This window comes from Anomaloglossus baeobatrachus, chromosome 9 (genome assembly GCF_048569485.1).
Source record: "Anomaloglossus baeobatrachus isolate aAnoBae1 chromosome 9, aAnoBae1.hap1, whole genome shotgun sequence".
In the NCBI taxonomy this organism is placed as follows: Eukaryota; Metazoa; Chordata; class Amphibia; order Anura; family Aromobatidae; genus Anomaloglossus; species Anomaloglossus baeobatrachus.
In genome coordinates, this window is record NC_134361.1 from 123185570 (window position 1) to 123205494 (window position 19925).

At 45.0% G+C, this 19925-nt stretch overlaps 1 protein-coding gene across 2 annotated transcripts in view; it reads right to left on the reverse strand.

The window, feature by feature from the left end:
• The window catches only part of OPHN1 (oligophrenin 1), a 355691-nt gene that overhangs the window by 16957 nt on the left and 318809 nt on the right, over window positions 1-19925 (reverse strand). For both annotated transcript variants that reach the window (XM_075323980.1, XM_075323979.1), the window contains 4 exons: window positions 15352-15493; window positions 9402-9671; window positions 9148-9313; window positions 8995-9045 (listed from right to left, as the gene is read on the reverse strand). In XM_075323980.1, the coding sequence (XP_075180095.1) occupies window positions 8995-9045; window positions 9148-9313; window positions 9402-9671; window positions 15352-15493 (629 nt within the window). The remainder of the gene's footprint in view (window positions 1-8994; window positions 9046-9147; window positions 9314-9401; window positions 9672-15351; window positions 15494-19925) is intronic.

Sequence of the window (19925 nt, forward strand, 5' to 3'; positions counted from 1 at the left end):
GCTCATTGCGCAGCCCATTCATTCTCTGGAGCTCACAGAGAGCGGTCGTGCTCTATGGCCTTTCTCTGTGATATTCAGATGTAGCAGAGCTAAAGCAGCGTGGGACCTCGTGTGGATTACATTGCACCTGGATGGCGGTGTTGGGGGTTACTAAAGAGGTGAAGGAGGGTGCGTTTGTATTTTATTCCAAATAAAGGATTTTTCTCTGTGTCTTGTTTATTTACTGTTATTTACAGGTTTGTTATGCAGGTATCTCAGACGCCTGTGCCATCACAAACCAAGGGCTTAGTAGCAGTTGTGCTGTGCGCTGCTATTAACCTCTGATTACCCCAACTGGGAAGAGCCGGTATCGCACTGGGATTGTCACATCTAATAGATGCGGCAATACTGGGCGACTTTTAAAATATTTATTTAAATAAAAATAAAAGCCGCATGCGGTTTCTCTTAGACCGGAATCACACTTGGACTCGCAAGAGTCTGCCATGGCAAAACCTCGCACGTATGACTGTGGGCACTGGATACACAGAACAGATACAGCCCGACAGCTGGGGCTGCAGCCGCGGGCTATATCTGTACTGCCGATTGTTTTGTTTATTTTTTACCACCATACTGACACGCAGCCACTTGTACTTTTTTCCCCGCCCAATGGCCGTCCTGCCACCTGTGATTGGTTGCAGTCAGGTGACACACTGCTACTCAGGGTGGGGGCGCGTCTAACTGCAACCAATTACACGAGTCAGTGGGCGGGCAAAGTAGTGGATATTGAATTGTCGGCTCCGGAAGCTAAAAGCGTGACCCAGAAAGAGTGTGCCGGCATGACACAGCCTCGGTGAGTATACCGCGCGCGCTCCGGCCACCCAACCCCCTCCACAGACATTTTTAATCACCGGATTCCGGTGCCCATTGACTTATATGGGCACTGGATTCCGCAGCGGATCGGACTTATTTTTAAATCTGTCAGTGATCCGGCCGGTCCCGGTTTTTGGGGCGTTCGATAAACTCTAACAGTAGAACAATGTGGTGTATTCAGATGTCCTTGTTATATATTATATTATATTATATATAACATTTGTATGGCTACAGTATAGAAGAATGTAAGACAGCAGAAGAATGTAAGACAGCGGAAGAATTGCAAGACATTAAGTATCATCAGTGTGCTCTATTGGGGCAGCCCACAAATGTATAGACCAGAGGCAGGCAGAGAGGTAAAGACAAGCCCGGACGCCTGCCCCAAAGGGGCATCAGGGAGGGCAAACATGACTGAAGAGGGTTGCTAGGCCTGAGGGATAGCTAAGGGTTAAGGTGTAGTGCATTTTGTGCGTGGAAGTGTGGGGTGGAGTTATGGGGGCTATGGGGCCATTTGATTGGTCAGGGGGTGGTCAGTCGTGGGATGGATATATAGGGCACGACTGTGAGGGGTGGTCATTCGCTACCTGGCAGATGTTCGGAATCGTCGTGGAACCCAGGATGATCCGAGGAGAAGGCCCCTGTCCCGCTGGATGTCCGCGGAGTGGCATGGACAGAGCCGGCTCCAGGAGACGCTGCAGTGGGGAACGAAGGATGACCGGGAGGCTGAGGTGACGAACCAGCCCGTACCTCTCAAAACTGATAAGGAACCCCTGGCTACTGAGTTCCGATTGGACCCAGGATCCAGAGCCCAGCAGAACCCCTCCGGCACTGGTGGACGGATCCAAGATGGCGCTGGCATCGCAGAGTGGAGGGCACACAGAGAAGGGTTCAGCATCCAGGTGGTGAGTCGAGGCTCCAGCCTCCTGACCACTTCCACTGTTACGGCATGGGGGGTTTAGCACGGTGGTGTGGGTGGCGCGGCCACGTGACCCGGGGCGCAGTCGTGTGGTCTGGCTTGTGTCACGGTCACGTGCCCTCTGATGTCACGGTCACATGACTCGGGTTGGGCGGTTGTGTGACCGGCAGCATCCAGGAAGTGCAGCCTGCACATCCATGTGAGGCCTAGGCAGCGTCCAGATGACATTGCGGTACCCAGCGGCGGTCGTCCAGCAGTGCGGGTGGTGGTGAATAATGTCTCTCCCCCAACCACTTATTCGGATTGCGGCACGGGGGTCACCGTAACAACTGGGGCAGCGCGGCGTCATGGCCCGAGGCGCGGTTATGGGGTCTTGCGTTGTTTTACGTGCCCCCCAGCGTCAAAGTCATATGACCCAGAGGGGCGGTCATGTGATAGTCTGCATATTTAAGAAAGGAAATTGCACTGTGTGTAATTGTGTACATATGCTAATTACTACTGTTATGTGTCTGCACGATTCACACAGTGCAAAATCATGAGAACACTGTCAACCATTATATTTAAATTTCTTTTCCCTAGTTGTTGGTCACTAACCATGGATGAGTGAGGTTGTAAAGTCCTCCTTTATTATACCTCTTATGATTAATTGTATGTTTTTACCATGAATTAAAAAATACATTTTTTGTCAATAAATTTCAGTTTTTTCATGAAATCCGTACTCCATTAGTGTTTTTCAACATGGCTTTCAATATTTAAGAAAGTGCGGCTTGCGCAGCCGCGCAGGGCCCTGGCAGCAGTCAGGCGGCTGCATGTTATTTAGCGACAGTAAAGGCAGGCTACGGCGCGGGGGGTTGGCGTGACAACATGCGTGGCGCGGTCACGTAGTCCAGCGTCGCGTTCACGGGCCCCCAGCGTCAAGTGCAAAATTTAGGAGGTGCGGCCTGCGCAGTTGCGGATTTGAGCGGATTTGGCTCTGGGTACGGATTCCCGTTGGCGGCTGTAGTGCCCCCCCCCCACCCCCCCGAGTTGTGGCTCTCAGCCGGTGACCTTTTAAGCGTCCCCGGATGGAGTCGGTCCGGGCACCTGCGGTGCGGCCCAGGGGGGCTGCAGCCTGTGTCGATCCATGGAGAATATAGCGTGCTCGACACGGAGGACACGTGGCGGATGCTCCATGCCACTCCGCGGAGTCAGCCTAGTGAGATTAAGGCTCACTTACACCTTGTATTAATGCTTGGGTTATGGTGGGTGGTAATACGTATGGTTTCGGGTGCGCTAGGGTGGTTGTGTTTGTTTTCAGTGAGTTTGGGAGCGGTGCACGGCTGGTCAGGAGGCTGGTGGCCCTGTGGCCGGCGTTTGAATTTTGTGGGGGCGTATTTTTGGAAGCTGCTATGGCAGTGCTTCTCAACTCCAGTCCTCAAGACCCACCAACAGATCATGTTTTCAGGTTTTCCTCGATATTATACAGGGAATAATTCCATCACCTGTGCAACATTAAGGAAATCCTGAAAACCTGATTGAGGAAAACCTGAAAAAATGATCTGTTGGTGGGTCTTGAGGACTGGAGTTGAGAAACACTGTGCTATGGGGTCCAGGGGGCATTGCGGCTAGTACTGTCTTGCACTTCACGAGTGTTGCGGATTTTTGCGGGTCCATGGCGGTTTCATGGTTTGATTTTAGTAGTCATGGGGGTCTTTTTTACAGGAGGTTTACCACAGCTCGCTCGTATTTGATAAGGGTTTCGATGGTAGTTCACTGACATGGAGGGCCGTTTTGGGGGGGTGCATCTGGCGGCTTAAGCTTTAGTGTCGCAATGGGGTGTGTGCTATTGTTGGACAGTGGTGAGGTGGAAGGTGGTTGCATTTTACAAGGGTGTGGTTTATATGCCCCTGTCCAAGTCAGCTTCTCTAAAAAGGGGCGGTGTGGGTACTAAGGGTTTTCACGGGTTTTCAGGTTTGCTGGTGTGCGGCGTGGTTTGTTAAGGACAGACATTAAGGAGAGGTCGAGATGGTTGGGACGGCAGGTTTTTGGGACTCACCCTTTCTTGCTGCGGTAGACGATACCTCACCCCCCGGGGGTCTTGAATTAGGCCATTTACCCAGATATGGTGTCTAGGTCAGTTGTTATTAATAGGAACGGAGTTGGCAGTTAATAAAAAAAAAAAAAAAGGGGGGGGGGGGAGAGGGGGTGGTACGATAATCCCTTGTTGGAGATGGAGTTTGATGCCTTTTATGAGGGACTTGAGTTTTCAGTGTTTGTATACAATTTCTTTGGGTACATATATATTGTGTGGAGCTGAATGCATTATGGTTGCTCATTGCCTGGTTGTTTGGAGTTTCGCGGTTTGGGGGTACTGTCAGGTAATTGGGAATGGTCCAGTATCAGGGATGGTCGAGTGCTTATTTTCGGTTCATGGGCCATTTGGGGGACTGCTAAGGTGTTTCTTTATGCCCAGGGTGTATTTGCGGCTTGCATGTGTTTTGATAGTTAGACGGGTTTGGTTCGTCCGGGTGGGGCCCGATGTCTGATGTCAGGTCACGGGTATTTATTAGATTCCAGTGTATATCATGCTGCTCTTTAGTGGTTAAGTTTGGTTGATTGGATACGTGGGTCACGGGCCGCTTGGGGCCTTTGCATGATCTGCAGTTATTATGGGGTGGTTTACTGAAGACTGCTGGTAGGATCTGCGCAAGGGCAGATTTTCTCAACGGTCTTATACACGCGAACTGGTGTGTTCTCACTGCGGTTCTTACTATGGTTGCTGGCTGAGCTTTCGGCGGACCGTATTGGGTGCTATTTGTTCCAGCTGTTGGTAAAAGCTCCGTAAGAGTTTATTATAAAATGGAGGTAGTTCTCGCTCACGACGAGCTTGGGGGTTTTTGTGGGTACGGCTGGCTCTGCTTTGCCATACGTGTATATGGGTTTTAGAGATATCTGTAGGCTTGTCTTAGATTGGTTTATTTTCTGGTGCTCCTAGACGGTTGGGGCTCGGGAAATGTGTCGGTGCGAGGAATGAGTGACATTTGAGTTGGGCCGCCCATTGTGTTGACTATTGGGATCGGGGGTCACCGCAGTTGGCAAATTGTTTGATTATCCGGCTAGCCAGTGCTGATGGAAGGTGTGTTTCGTTTGTCGGGAATGGTGCATAGAGCATGAGGCATGACATTTTGTTTCGATGGCCGTGTGACCGGTTTTACATGGTGGTGTAGCCCCTCCGACGCTACATAGCCAGGAGGCTCACTTGGTCCCACGTATTTGTCTGGACTGGCTGGGACTACAGGGACATAACTGTTGCACGGCGCAACCTCGGGTGAGGCATATTCGAAGGTGCATGCGAGCAGGTCGCAACTATAACCTTCCTTTCCTCAAGGTCGGACTGGTGATATGCCATGGAATTGGAATCTAGTGCAGGGTGCACTGAATGTTCGTCGGCTTAATGGTTTGAAGGACTCTGGTAATCGTCAGGGGGTTGTGCTCCATTTGGGAGTGGTTTGCGGCGCTTTAAGGCCGAGTGGTGGACAAGTGGTGGGCACAGGGCACTTGGTTGGTGCAAAGTTTTGACGGAAGGCCCGGGGTTATGTTGTCAGCAGTTTCGGAGAAATGTGGCCTGTGTCAGAGTTTCTTCTGGACGTGTTGGAGTTGCTTTTCTTTCAGTTTGTGAGTGTTATTGAACTTGCATTTCAGTGGGTATTGGGTGAGGAGTGTATTTCACTTTTGGTAAGAGTGTGGCAACGGTAGTGTTGTTGATTTAGGATTGGAAGTGCGCAGGAGATGCACACAATTTGTGGTGGTCATTTGGCCAGTTACTAGGGTGGGTCACCCCTTTTATGGGTCATTGAGTAGTATGTGGTGGTGAGAAAGGTGTACTCCGACTTATATTTTGGGACCGCATCTGGTGGCGGGGGTGTTGTGACACATTGGTAAATAGTTGGAGTCTTTTTTTTCTTCAGGCAGGTGATCGGATTGACGGATTTTAGGTCGTCAGGGTTCTTGTGATTCCTTGGTGGATTGGTTTTGCTAATTGTTCTGGGTGGATATTTCAGGATTGGTGCTATCACGCAAGGTTGACGGGACCACCAGAGGTTTTGGTACTACATGCGGGTGGAGGAGACTTGGTCACTGGGGAATCCAGGAGCTTGATCTGTGACATCGGGCATGACTGCTTTGGGCCGTCTTCCTGCCTGGGTGTTGTGCTTGTGTGGTCGTTCATAGGGGCTCCTGTCTTTGGAATAATGCCTAGTATGTTTCCAGGGCACATTTTCAGGAATCTGTCGGAGGTAAGGAACCAGTGTAGGTTCTTTTGTTACAATACGAATGGTTATCTTTGTTTAATTAATCAGTTGGTGTGCGATTTTTGGAGGCACCTGCAGTGTTGTGGTCTCAACGAGGCAGAGTTTGAGCCCTATTCCTTCAGGATGGGGGCGGTGGCTCAGGTGGCTAGTTGGGGACTGGTCGCGCAGGCGTAGGATTGGACGCTGTGGTTGGCTACTTGCAGGTCTTATGTGCGGCTGGCCTGGTTGTGCTGGTGGTTCGGTGCAGGTTGGCATTGTGGGGTCCAATGGGGTCAGTTTTTGCTCGATTGGTATCGTACCAAGATGTTGGTTACTCGAGCCGTGGAGTCGGCTCGGGTTGGGTTTTTGGTGGCAGGACTCACACATACAAGGTGTCATACATGCTCACTGTGGCAGAAAGGAGGGGGGTATTTGAAGTCGGTGGATTGCACAGAGTGGGGGGAAACTCAGTGCAGGAACAGGTTACCCCTGTTGGTGCAATGGTATACTTGGTTAAGGTGGGTCCCTGCTGTGCTGGCTCACAGGGGCACATGTTAATGTGGGTCTCTGCTGGGCTGGGTCCCAACGCGACATTGGTTGGGCAATACTCGGCTGGGTGTCCTTGAGCCGGTGTGGTGCGGCGGAGGGCACGTGGTGGAGCTGGGGTTGCAATCATGTACAATAGACTCCTCATTTACCCCCCCCCTCCTTTGCTGGTGGTTATGTTTATGGAATATTACTATGTTTATGGCTGAAATGTTGGTGTTCATAAACGGGGCTGCTGTGGCCTTTTACATCCAATGTCACGCAGTCATGTCTTATTTTAGGTTAAGAAGGGGAAAGTGTCGGTTTTTGGGTTGGGTCATTGCGGTAAGGCAAGGTAGTCGTCCAGACTTTCCTAAGTCAAGACCTTGTGTACAGTCCGTCCCCTGTGCACCAAAATCAAATTAGAAGAAAACTTCAAAATGGTGACAAAAGAAGAACAACCAAGTGGATTTCTTTACTAAAGGTATCTGTTTAATCTGTATTATTACAGCACCATTAAACCCATGTTTTTACTTTACATTAGAAAAACATGCTGGCAGGTCCTCTTTCTAAAAGAAACATGACACCAGGTTTTTGCAAGAATATCTGAGAACTGAATGATCTGGGGGCAAAGAGCTTGATTCCAGTGATGTATCACTTACTGAGCTTCTTTCCGCAGTTTTCATAAAATCCCTGTTTTCTCTGCAGCAGATCTACCAGTTCTAAAAATGCTGAGCATTGTTTAACCCCACTCTAACCACTGATTGGCAACTTCCTGCATGCACTGTGCATAGGCAAAAAGCTGCCAATCTGTGGTGAGGCTGGGGTTATACAGAATTCATGAACATAGACGACTAAATGGCAGCAGCTTCACTAGTCCTCTAGTGATAATCTACTGCTGATAAGACAGTGATTTTATCAAAACTACAGCAAGTAGCCCAGTAAGTGATAAAATACTGGAATCCTACATCAAAGCTGCTCTCAGATTAGGAGGCAAGAACATTTGACAGATTCCCTTTAATGTTTGTACATGAAGAATCCAAAGTGACCTAACTAATAGAATAAGGGCATGATACACCTGTATTCTCCAGTTCTCACATCTAGTCACCGCTTGGGTATCATCGGTGTGCAATTACAGTACAGTACAGACCAAAAGTTTGGACACACCTTCTCATCTCTAGAACAACTGTTAAGAGGAGACTTTGTGCAGCAGGCCTTCATGGTAAAATAGCTGCTAGGAAACCACTGCTAAGGACAGGCAACAAGCAGAAGAGACTTGTTTGGGCTAAAGAACACAAGGAATGGACATTAGACCAGTGGAAATCTGTGCTTTGGTCTGATGAGTCCAAATTTGAGATCTTTGGATCCAACCACCGTGTCTTTGTAGAAAAGGTGAGCGGATGGACTCTACATGCCTGGTTCCCTCCGTGAAGCATGGAGGAGGAGGTGTAATGGTGTGGGGGTGCTTTGCTGATGACACTGTTGGGGATTTATTCAAAATTGAAGCCATACAGAACCAGCATGACTACCACAGCATCTTGCAGCGGTGTGCTATTCCATCCGGTTTGCATTTAGTTGGACCATCATTTATTTTTCAACAGGACAATGACCCCAAACACACCTCCAGGCTGTGTAAGGGCTATTTGACTAAGAAGGAGAGTGATGGGGTGCTACGCCATATGACCTGGTCTCCACAGTCACCAGACCTAAACCCAATCGGGATGGTTTGGGGTAAGTTGGACCGCAGAGTGAAGACAAAAGGGCCAACAAGTGCTAAGCATCTCTGGGAACTCCTTCAAGACTGTTGGAAGACCATTTCCAGTGACTACCTCTTGAAGCTCATCAAGAGAATGCCAAGAGTGTGCAAAGTAGTAATGAAAGCAAAAGGTGGCTACTTTGAAGAACCTAGAATATAAGACATATTTTCAGTTGTTTCACACTTTTATAAGTATTTCATTCCACATGTTTTAATTCATAGTTTTGATGCCTTCAATGTGAATCTACAATTTTTAGTCATGAAAATAAAGAAAACTCTTTGAATGAGAAGGTGTGTCCAAACATTTGGTCTGTACTGTATATAATGAGTAGTTGTAGTAGCATCCACTTGTCTGTTATTGAAATCTGAAGAACATCTGTGTGGGCAGACAGAGGAAAAGTGTGGATAAAATATCTCTATTTGCACTTTACTAGTAAACCATGATTACTTGACCCCTGAATTTTATTTATTAATTTATTTTTTTGCACATTAATACGACACTTAATATACTCAGAAATGTAATGTTTGGTAGACTACAGGTGCCAGGGTATATGGCTTCATGTAGTGTGCTATATAGTATTTGGTCTTGTGATGTGTAAGGGAAGCATAAGCATAAGCTTCAGGGAAAGGGTTATTTCACACAAGACGCCAGTGAACAGAGAAGATGAACAGTGCCTTACCTTCCTCTTGGCCTTGATGCCTTCTCAAAGAATTTGGTGCGAGAAGCAACACTGTGAAGTAAAGGAATCACATTATGTACATCACAGTATTACACCTACTTTGGGAATCCTTCCATTTAATTATATACACTTTACTGTTCCTTTATCACTCACACTGAGGCCGACATATCCTCTTTAATACCAGAGAGGACATCTGTTCTGGGCTCCGTTTTAGGCATCAAGGCTGCTCTACATGGTGGGTCAGGGGGTCTTACTGGAGGGCGTGAAATTACTGGCCTCTCTCCTGGGGAACGGACTTTACTAATGTTCTCACAGTCACCTACAGATATAAGCATTGAAGAGAAGAGTACTATATTGAGCATGGCTCCAGTGATAGAGACTCTAGTGAATAATGAGGTTCATCTTACCTTCTCTGGGACGGACGTTAGGCTTTTTAATATACACCGGAGATGCTTTATTTGGCACTGAGTATATAGGCAGATCTCCATTTATGTGGTTTGTATTGGCCTTCACCCCTCTGTCCTGCATCATTGAGACCATTTTTGCAACATCCACTTCTGGACAGTCGCCAGTTGCACTTTGTGTATCTGCTCGAACCGTCCCTTTCTTTCGTTGTACAGGAAGAGGGTGATCACTATTTGTGATAACACCATTACCATTCTGAATGGATCCATCATCTGATTAAAAAAAACCAAACCAAAAACTAATGGATAACTAGATGGTTAACTAATAAAGCATTAACAATGTTCTTTTTCTTCTGGATTTACTTCTAACAAGTAACCTGTAAATAATAATACTCCATTGTTGTGCACTGCCCCCGTCTATTCACTTGCTCACAGCTTTCTTAGCTCTCAGACTCCATCAGATTGTACTGTTCCCCTGTGCACCTTATGATTTTTGAAGCTGGAGCTTTCCAGTATGTAATCATAATAAAACAATTCAGCCTCATTTTACAAACCTTGCCTTGCTGATCACAGCAACTATAATTTCATTTTTTTAAGTAACCTTTGCAAAATTAAAACCGTGACCATTGATATGGTGCTATTGTCACAGCACACCCATTATCTAAAACCACTTAGAAACAGGCGTGGTATAAATATTCATTATACAATCTGAAGCAAAGACATGAATGGGTTAATCACTTTGGACATCCATTTGTAATAGGTTCTCCCATACATATGCTGTAAACTGTTAGAATTAGGATTCAAGTGTTGACGCCACAACAAAGGAGAACACTGTTTTCCTGTATTGAATGGAAGCACCGGGCCTTCCAGAGACACAATCCATTTTTTGTCAGCCTAAGAATGCCCCCCCTCCACACCCCGTCATATACTCACCTTCCAAGAACTCCACTTTTTTTTTGTTGCCGCTCCAGTCCCACAGTGCCATCTTGTGACTATAACTTTTAACTGGCTGTAAATCAGAAGAAGCTAAAGCGAACCAATCATCTGGATTTTCCTATATAACCTAAAGCCGGTGCTATATTGACACTATCAGGCTGATTCTCTACATTCTCCTTTAGTTGTCAGATTGGATGTATAGTTTTTAAAATACAGGCAAGTAAAGTTACAGACCTGTACAGCTCTTTGATTGTCAGCAGTTGCCAAATAGCTAATGTGTGGGTTGGATTTTGCTATCTTTTTCTGCCCCTGTCTGCTGCTTGGCCTCTGTATAGCACTGGCTTTAGTTTATATAGGAAAATCCTGGAGATTGTGACTTAAAGCGAACCAAGGTCCCAATGCATTTCTATGACAGCCAAAAAGAGGCTAGAACGGTGCCAGATCGAGGCTTTCATAGGGATGCATTGGAGGTGTGACCTCTGCGGCACGCCATGTAACACTGGAGCAGCCGGCAGGTCACAAATCACAGGAGACTAACAGGAGAGGCAGCGAGAGAAGATGAAGACAGGGGCAGGTGAATAGAAGACAGGGGGCTTACATTTAAAGCACCACTACAGCGGTGCAGTAAAAAACAAAAATGCTGGAGTGGTGCTTTAAGTGAATCCAAATTCCTTTTAATCACCAGTTATCAACAGATGTCTCTAGTAGGACAAAAAACAAACCAATGGTGTGCCTACCTGATACTAAATGTGCAATACAAGCTGCTCTGATGACTTCTGCTGTGAAATTTTGAATAACAGACCCTCATTGTTCTCCTTTTTACATTATCCAACTAGTTGCAGATTCAGCACACATTAGAATTTATCCAGTGATCAACAGCTGATGGCTCTTACCGCTCATCTTGAGTGTATAAAACTTATTTCTAAGTTGTACAAGTCTTCAAAAAGTACTGCAAATACGTAAAGGGGTTTTGCCATGAACAAAGTTCCTGTGCTGAGATACAGTCATGGCCGAAAATATTGGCACCCTTGAAATTGTTCCTGAAAATGAAGTATTTCTACCATAAAATTATTAGAATTACACGCTTTGTTTATTTCTTTTATGTGTGTTGGAACAACACAAAAACACAGAGGAAAAAAAAAGCAAACTGGACATAATTTCTCACAAAACCCCAAAAATGGTCTGACAAAACTGTTGCCACCTTTCCAAAATTGTGGGGAAACAACTATGTATCAAGCATGTAATGCTTGTTCAAACTCATCTGTGGCAAGTAACAGTTGTGGGTAAAATGAAAATCATACCTGAAACCAGATAAGAAAGGAAGAAGTTGACTCAGTCTTTGGATTCTGTGTATGCCACATTAAGCATGGAGAACAGAAACCGGAAAGTGAACATAGTCAAGAAGTTTACAAACCATAGTACTGTAGTTAATGTCCCTGGTCATGGATAAGAGAGAAAAATTGATGAAAGGTTACAACGCAAGATAATCTAAAAGGTGAATAAGGAACCCCAATCAAGTTCCAAAGAAATTCAAATGGTCCAGCAGGCACAGGGTGCATCAGTGTCAGCAAAGTTATCTGTCCAAATTTGAATGAAATGAAATGCTATGGTGAGAGACCCAGGAGGACCCCACTGCTGACACAGAAACATAAAAGAGATAGAATGTGGCACCCTATGGTTAAGTAGCCACAGTAACACCTGGTAAATGCAGGAAGGGATTTCCACATTAGGAAAATTCACAAGACACACGCACACAGACAGACTCATCACAACACTACACTAAACTGTGGTTAGGGTCTAGGGCAGCTAAACTTGTATAGTGGTGAGCACGGTCCCTGAAATCAGCCTGGGGGTGGAGCTTGGTGGGTGAGGTGTCTGAGGTGAGTGGGCGGGAAGCCAGTTAGTTCCAGTCAGAGCCAGTTAGCTCCAGTCAGAGCGAGTCAAAAGAAACAGTTGGCAGAGTCAGTCAAGTTGAGTGAAGTGTGAGTTCCTATGTGATGGTCAGAGGTGAGGCGATACAGAAAAGGGGCGGAGGGACCAGTTCGGTTCACCCCAGAAGAAGAAACCCGGATACCGGAGTCCGAGTCTGCACGGGTTCAGTCAGGCCCAACAGAAAAGACAGAAGAGCGAAGGGGACTTAAGTCTCCTGGCGCAGGAACACTTGTAGCACAGCCATCAATAGAGCCAGGGATCGCAGCAGAGTTAGTGGTGCCCAGGAGCACGATTCTCAACGCCTGCTATACAAGTGAGAGATACAAGAGAGGTCAGGGCCAGGTTTTAGACAGGCCAGGACTTAAATAAACAAACATACAGTAACAAGGAGATTTCATATTTCACAAATGTGGAAATCCTAACTGCTACCTGACCACCCGAATTGCACCCAGGACTTAACTTTGCCAGCAACATCAGTAAAGGTACAGAAAGAAAGACCCGGTGTTTGTGTGAGTTATTGTTATCAAAAGTACAGCTCTCACTATGGACTCCGTTTGCCTGAACACGAGGAGCCGCACATCAGTGGCCTTGGAGAAACCAGTATCAAGACTCGTGTAGTAAGCTGCCTTCGCAAGGGCGCTGGGGACATCGCTCCACCTACGGGGAGCATTACAAACTAGCTGCTTCATCATCACCCCGGAGGTCTGCAAGCAGAAGTAATATTACCGGGAACCGTAGGTGGAGTCACAAGACACTTTAATTTTATTTTTACTATTTTTTTTCACCAGACTTCTCTTAACTGCCACCAGGTTCATGGGACCGGGCACAGCCACCTGTGACAATCCCCTGAAAACTAAAAGCCCGGGATCGAGTACCCCATGGCCCTGGGTCAGGCAAATGCAGTTTGCCAAAATGTATGTAAGAAAGCCAAACCCCATCTGGGAAAGCATCTTGTGGACAGAGGAGACCAAGATCGTGGAGGTTCAAAGATATTTTGTGGTTGCTTTGCTGCCTCTAACACTGGGTTCCTTGACTGTGTGCAAAACATCATAAAATCTGAAGATTACCAAAGGATTTTGGGTAACAATGTAGTGTCCAGTGTCCGAAAGCTAGGTTTGTGTGCCACATCATGGGTCTTCTAGCAGGAAGATGATCCCAAACATATTTCAAGAAGCCCCCTGAAATGGATAGAAATAAAGCACTGGAGAGTCTGAAGTGGCCAGCAATGAGTCCGGATCTAAATGCCATTGAAGACCTATGTGAATAGATCATAAAACTGCTGTTGGCACCCTTCATATATGAGAGACCTGGAGCAGTTTGCAAAAGAGAGAGGTCCAAAATTTCAGTTAAGAGGTTGGAGAAGCTTGTTGATGGTTGTAGGAAGAAATTGATTGCAGTTAAGTTGAGGGTGCCAACAATTTTGTCTGGCCCATTTTTGGAGTTGTGTGTGAAATTATGTCCAATTTGCCTTTTTTTTTTTTCTTTTTTTGTGTTGTTCTAAATGTACTCAAAAGAATTAAACATGTGAATAACTTGAAATTATTGTCTGGAATACTTCATTTTCTGTAACAATTTCAAGGGTGCCAACACTTTCGGTCATGACTGTATGTGCTCCTGCTATGTACTGTGTAATGGCTGTGTCTGACCGTACAGGGACATGGTCTGATCATTTCCTGGGAAGAGGAAGTAAAGAAATATACAGACATTACAACACAGGATAGAAAATCATTTTTTCTTTGAGGTAAAACATTTTTCCAAAACAGGCAGGGAAATGTTTTACCTTACAAAAAAAAAAATCAGCTGTGATCCTGTTCTGTATGTCTGTATACTCTATTACATCCCCCTGCCTTGGATATGTGGTATGATCAGACCATGTCCCTGTACAGTCAGACACGGCCATTACACAGATTATCTCTGCAAAGCAAGATTTTTTTTTTTTTTTAAATACATCCAATTGTGTAATTTATTAGCTTTGTTGTGGGGAAACCCCTTTAAATGCATCTTTTTTAATGCTTCCCCTTGTATAACATGCTTACTTGGGTAGTCCACCTTAGAAAACCTATTTTCAAATTGCACCTCTAACTCTGGAGGACCTGGAACATCTAGGAATATTGGTATGGACAGCATGCAAGGTTTCCTTTCCTCTGTGGTGGTGCTGTAGGGGAACTGAACTCTGGCTGCCAGCTTTCTCTACAAGTTATAGCGAAGAATCACATCACTGAAACATACTGTAATCAATCTCATATTGACGGTTCTTCTGACAAAAAAATGCATTGTCCAAAAAGAAGTCCATGTTTAATGTGCTAGCAAAATATTGTTGCACATAATACTTTAAGCTCTAAAAAAATAAATAAATAAAGGCTAGAGTTCTGCTGTTCCCAGACAACCATTTTTGTTTTTAAGAAACAGAAATAAATTCCAGGAATTAGAGGAAAAGCTAGTCACTGATGGTCATCCTCAGACGAGGCCTTTCTTGTCATTCAACAGTCTACAGTGTGGTAGTAAAAGAATTGAACTCTGGGAGAGGCGGCTCTATGGCAGGAGGGAATCCCCCTGGGCAGCAGCGACTGATCGCCAGGACTCTCTGGGACCAGGGTTCCTCCATGCTGTTTGATGCTCAGAGTTCATTGTGGAAATTTAGATACATGGATCTAGTCTCAATTTACCGTAATTTAAAGTACTGAAAGTCCAACATTTCTGTACCAGCATTCCTGGTTGCAATAATGACAGGGAGTCACTGTTTCCAGAAACAAAGTAATCCAACTCACTGCACTAAACAGGGACACAATGGTTGAAAGTTAAATTGGACAAACAATTAATCTTTACACAGAGTTTTCTCATCAGAGACATTCCTTTTCAGAAAATAGATGCAATTTTGCTGGAAAAAATGCTACAATCCAAGGAATTCCCCAGTGGTGGCAAGGGAAAGTGATATTACATGAAGGCCATTCAAATATTTGCGAGTGTGGACACTGCTCCATTTTCATACCAACTTTACTTAATTCTTCCCTGACACTGTACCTTCATTATAAATTGTAGATTAAGTTTAATTGTTAATATTGTAAAAGTAACACACATAACATACCTTCCTCACTCTGTCCCAGATATAAAGCGTTACGCCCTCGAACCGGTCGTTTAGAGATTGTGATGGGCTTGTGAGTCCGAGGTGTTATTCTAGGTGGTGGGACAGGAGGAGCAGTGCTGTCTTCAGGGGGGCCAGAAAATATCTACAGTACAGAGAAAAACATTCTTGTAGGTCATGTAGAGACTTGGAGCAGAAACTATGTACAAGGAAAAAAAATGACAATTGGACCATTTTTTGCAATATAATTTTTTAACTCCGTCCAAATTATGATTCTATTCATTCAGTCATTTCCGACCCTTGGATACTCTAGTATCAAGAGTGATGAGTAACTGAACAGGGGCATCTAAACTGGCCCTCAGACTGGGGACCCTTTTCCCAAAAGTACGCGCTATGGTGGCGAAGTCTGGACTGCCAATGTGACCCTAACACCTGTCCATACCCTGGTCTAACACGCCCTGTCCCCCTCCCCTGGAGAGGGTCGGGACCGAAGTAACAAACCCCACAAATAACACAGACAAAGCAGAACCAAAACACAAACACACTACAGACACAGTGAAGAAATACATGTGCACAGGAAGAAATAAGATACAGGGAGGAAATAACCTGGCAACAGGGATATTTCCACACCATACAAGATATCATAACTGATCACCAGACACTGGATCACACGCTAAAATAGGAATCACTGGAGCAATGATGGATATAATAATCGATGATGAGCCGGATCCAAAAGGGTGCAGGCGGCTGTGAGTGGTCATTAGCAACCTAAGCTTCTAGCAATAAATCACAAGCCAGCAAGAATTAACTCCTGCTGGACTGATGGGCAGTGAACAAGAAACAGCCAATGTCCGTCTCTGGATGAACAACTAAGAGACACCAGATTGCCTGTCAAATTCTGTAGTGTGCACAGAGTCTGACACCTCCAAGACACTTAGCAAGTGCAGAGCAGAACACTGCATGACACCTATAGGCCATTTTTCACCATGTTTCCCTGGTTTCTTACAATTCCTTGATACTCTTGTGTAGTGATGGGATATGTCCTGATGGTCGGGATAGGGGAGACTCGACTGATCATTTTGTAAAGATCGAGATTGAGATAACACGATCTTGTGTTCGATCACCAATCTTGGACTTTACGGTTATGGGGTGGGGTGGGGGGTCTGTAAAATAAAGAATACAGTTAATAAACATTGTCATTATACTTACAGGTCCAGCGACGCGTCCTGCAGACTCTGTCTCTTGGCGCTTCTGCTTCCAAGTATGATCATCACTGTGCCGCCCGGTAACCAAAGTACCTTCTGTAATGTCATAGTATGTAACCAGTCATGTGTTATTATCTCATTGGCTACCGACTGGTCACATGACTGACATCATGCAAGGTCCTGTAGTGTCAGCATGCTTGCCGGTACTCAGTGCTCGCCCGAGCATCTCAGTACACGGTATACTCAGCGAGCGCCGTGTACCGGCGAGATGCTGGGGCACATGCTCGGCTCCCCCTCCCTGCATGTTGGCGCTCTTTACAGAGTCAGCCCACATGCAGGGATTGGCTACCACAGCCGGTGAATAGCGGCGCCGGGAATCAGGTGATCGGAGATCATCGTTGCTAAAGTAACCCACTCAGGTTACTATGGCAGCGGTGACGTCACCACTTACCAACCCGCAGCCTTTGCTCCCTTATTGAGTGATTACACAGCACGGGGAGCAGCAGCGTTCTTCCTCCCCGTGCTTTGTGATATAGCAGAGCTGCATGGGTTGAAGAAGACAGAAGACCAGGATCGTGGCGGGGTGAGAGGGAGTAATATAGATGGAGTCCCTAAGTGTGTGTGTATTTATTTCTAATAAAGTATTTTTTTCTCTGTGTGGTGTCTTTTTTTTTTTTTTTTTTTTTTTTTTTTTAACTCTTGGAGATTCTTAATGGCCGGATCAAACTTAGCCTCACAGTAATAATCTCGGGCTTTATACCAGCTGGTAAAACAAAGCTGGTATTAACCCCTTATTACCCAGTGTTCCACCCGGTACCAGAGTCGTTGAAGAGTTGGATACAGTGCCAGAAGATGGTGCTTCTATGAAAGCGCCATTTTCTGGGGAGGCTGTGGACTGCAATTCACAGCAGGGGAGTTCCAGAAAGCTTGGGCCACCCTGCGCTGAGAATTCCAATCCTCAGATGCCTAGTTGTACCTGGCTGGACACAAATTTTATTTATTTTTTTTTTTTAATTTCATGAAATATTAAAAAAAAAAAAAAAAAGGGCTTCCCTATATTTTTGGTTCCCAGCTGGGTACAAATAGGCAGCTGGGGGTTGGGGGCAGCCTTTACCTGCATGCTGTACCTGGCTAGCATACAAAATATGGCGAAAGCCCACATCTTTTTGTTTTTACTCAAAAATATACCTATAAATAGAAAAATCTGAAAAACTGAACATTTTACAGTGGTCTCTTAATTTTGGAAGCAGCTGTATATACAGTGCCTTGCGAAAGTATTCAGCCCCCTTGAATTTTTCAACCTTTTCCCCACATTTCAGGCTTCAAACATAAAGATAAAAAAATTTAATGTTATGGTGAAGAATCAACAAGTGGGACACAATTGTGAAGGTGAATATTTATTGCTTATTTTAAATTTTTGTAAAAAATAAAAAACTGAAAAGTGGGGCGTGCAATATTATTTGTCCCCTTTACTTTCAGTGCAGCAAACTCACTCCAGAAGTTCATTGAGGATCTCTGAATGATCCAATGTTGTCCTAAATGATTGATGATGATAAATATAAACCACCTGTGTGCAATCAAGTCTCTGTATAAATGCACCTGCTCTGTGAGTCACAGTGTTCTGTTTAAAGCACAGAGTGCATCATGAAGACCAAGGAACACAACAGGCAGGTCCGTGATACTGTTCTGAAGTTCAAAGCCAGATTTGGTTGCAAAAAGATTTCCAAAACTTTAAACATCCAAAGAAGCACTGCATCCACACCTTTAAGCGGGCCCTAAAAACGCATTTCTTTAGACTAGCCTATCAACTCACTGCCCTGATCTAATCTAGACCCTTTCTGACCTTCAAAAAACTTACTTCCAGTTCTCGTCCCCTGTACCTGTATAAATTCTCACCGACGGGTTCATGCAGCAGCTTTTGAATACCCTATTAAATCGATGGCTGGACCATATATGACAAGCTTCCCCCCCCCCATTCACCTTTTGTGTCTCCCCTATTTCCTTATAGACTGTAAGCTTACGAGCAGGGTCCTCACTCCTCCTGGTATCTTAATTTTGCTATTTTGTATTGTCTCATATTGTCTGTACATGCCCCCTCTTAATTGTAAAGCGCTGCGGAATATGTTGGCGCTATAGAAATAAAACTTATTATTATTATAAGCACTGTACAAGCAATCATATTGAAATGGAAGGAGTATCATACCACTGCAAATCTACCAAGACGCGGCCGTCCATCAAAAATGTCATATCAAACAAGAAGAAGACTGATCAGAGGTGCAGCCAAGAGGCCCATGATCACTCTGGATGAACTGTGGAGATCTACAGCTGAGGTGGGAGAGTCTGTCCATAGGACAACAACACTGCACTGTACACTGCACAAATCTGGCCTTTATGGAAGAGTGGCAAGAAGAAAGCCATTTCTCAAAGATATCCATAAAAAGTGTTTTTTAAAGTTTGCCATAACCCACCTGGGAGACACACTAAACATGTGGAAGAAGGTGCTCTGGTCAGATGAAATCAAAATCAAATTTTTTGGGCACAATGCCAAGCGATATGTTTGGCGTAAAAGCAACACAGCTCATCACCCTGAACACACCATCCCCACTGTCAAACATGGTGGTGGCAGCATCATGGTTTGGGCCTGCTTTTCTTCAGAAGGGACAGGGAAGATGGTTAAACTTGATGGGAAGATGGATGGAGCCAAATACAGGACCATTCTTGAAGAAAACCTGTTGGAGTCTGCAAAAGACCTGAGACTGGGAGAGAGATTTGTCTTTCAACAAGACAGTGATCCAAAACATAAAGCAAAATCTACAATGGAATGGTTCACAAATAAACGTATCCAGGTGTTAGAATGGCCAAGCCAAAGTCCAGACCTGAATGCAATTGAGGATCTGCGAAAGAACTGAAAACTGCTGTTCACAAACACTCTCCATCCAACCTCACTCAGTGTGAGCTATATGCAAAGGAAGAATGAGCAAGAATTTCAGTCTCTCGATGTGCAAAACTGATACACATACCCCAAGCGACTTGCAGCTGTAATCGCAGCAAAAGGTGGCGCTACAAAGTATTAACTTAAAGGGGCCGAATAATATTGCATGCCCCAATTTTCAGTTTATCTTTTACAAAAATTTAAAATAAGCAATAAATATCGTTCACCATCACAATTGTGTCCCACATATGTTGCTAATTCTTCACCATAAAATTTAAATTTTTTATCTTTATGTTTGAAGCCTGAAATGTGGGAAGAGCTTGAAAAATTCAAGGGGGCCGAATAATTTCGCAAGGCATATATATTATATATACAGTTAGGTCCAGAAATATTTGGACAGTGACACAAGTTTTGTTATTTTAGCTGTTTACAAAAACATG